Source organism: Tetrahymena thermophila, assembly GCF_000189635.1.
Source record: "Tetrahymena thermophila SB210 genomic scaffold scf_8255746, whole genome shotgun sequence".
NCBI lineage: Eukaryota > Ciliophora > Oligohymenophorea > Hymenostomatida > Tetrahymenidae > Tetrahymena > Tetrahymena thermophila.
The window spans coordinates 1-1,082 of NW_002477055.1; the positions used below are offsets into that span (position 1 = coordinate 1).

At 33.0% G+C, this 1,082-nt stretch overlaps 1 protein-coding gene across 1 annotated transcript; it reads right to left on the minus strand. All coding sequences in view use genetic code 6, as the record gives it.

Moving 5' to 3' along the window:
• Window positions 1–137: 137 nt before the first annotated feature.
• Window positions 138–1,025, minus strand: TTHERM_02471150 (MAC/perforin domain protein; the record flags this gene model as incomplete). The annotated part of the gene is made up of 1 exon (XM_001028370.2): window positions 138–1,025. A coding segment is annotated over one exon (888 nt), but the record flags the coding sequence as incomplete, so codon positions are not given.
• Window positions 1,026–1,082: the final 57 nt, after the last annotated feature.

Here is a 1,082-nt window from a genome sequence, read left to right on the forward strand (position 1 = left end):
TCCTTTATAGCCCAGGCAGTTCTAGGTTATACTCTTTCAATTCTTCTTTATTCTCTTACTTAGTCTTAATAGCTCTATTGTCTTTGTCTCATTGATTCGATTCTATTATTGATAGCTTGTTATAAATTTGCCTTAACTTAAGGATTTGCAGTCATGTTATCCCAAGATAAAAATCTATTAATTTTTAACAAAGCAGGATTTTAGCTGATTGTCTATTCCCAATTAGCAACATCTTCTGGATTACCACCAAATTTATGATCCAATGCTACCTATCTTCTAGCAGTGAAAAATCCTTCAGCTGGATTACCCTACAATTCATTTCTTAAAGCTTCATTTACTTGTTCAGCTGAGTAGCCACCAGTGAATTAAGGAGTGAAGAAAATACAATCTTTAAACACTGTTTATTTTTCAATCATACCTCCAACAAAAGTATCAACAGAAATATGAGTTCCCCAAGCATTTAAGAACTCATTGTAAACATCAACTTAATAATCTTCTGGTAATGCATCGATTGCTCTTTAAGCGAATCTATTAAGCTTCAAATTATCAGTCTTGAAAGCCATTCTGATCACATTTTTAGGCTATTAAGCAATAGATGTATATTAATTATTTGTGAAGAATCTATTGAAGACATCATTTAAGTCTTTAGATTAACTATATTCACCTCCAAGCCATTATCCGTTTTGAGTAGCATCAAGCCAGATATTAGTAAGTTCAAATTCGTTTTTGAAAACTTTTATATCAGCATCTAAATTAACCTATTCTATTGATGTTTCATCAGCAACAATAAATTGATGACTAGAAAGAGGGTCAGTATAAATTTATTCCTAGCTGGGTTCAGATTAATAAGTGAGTTAGATAGCTGGGAGCTTGAGTTCACCTGTAGAAATATCGAAGGAAGCACCTATACCTGAAGGCATTTTAGGGATTCCAGATTGAAGATTTCTCTTATAGGATGCAAAAGCAACGTTTTCTTAAGGACAATAGGTACCATGATAACCAGGGAAGGGACACAATTCTTACATGGCCTCTTCAATATTACTAGAAGATAACAATTTGTACATGTTCCTTTGCCACTCAAA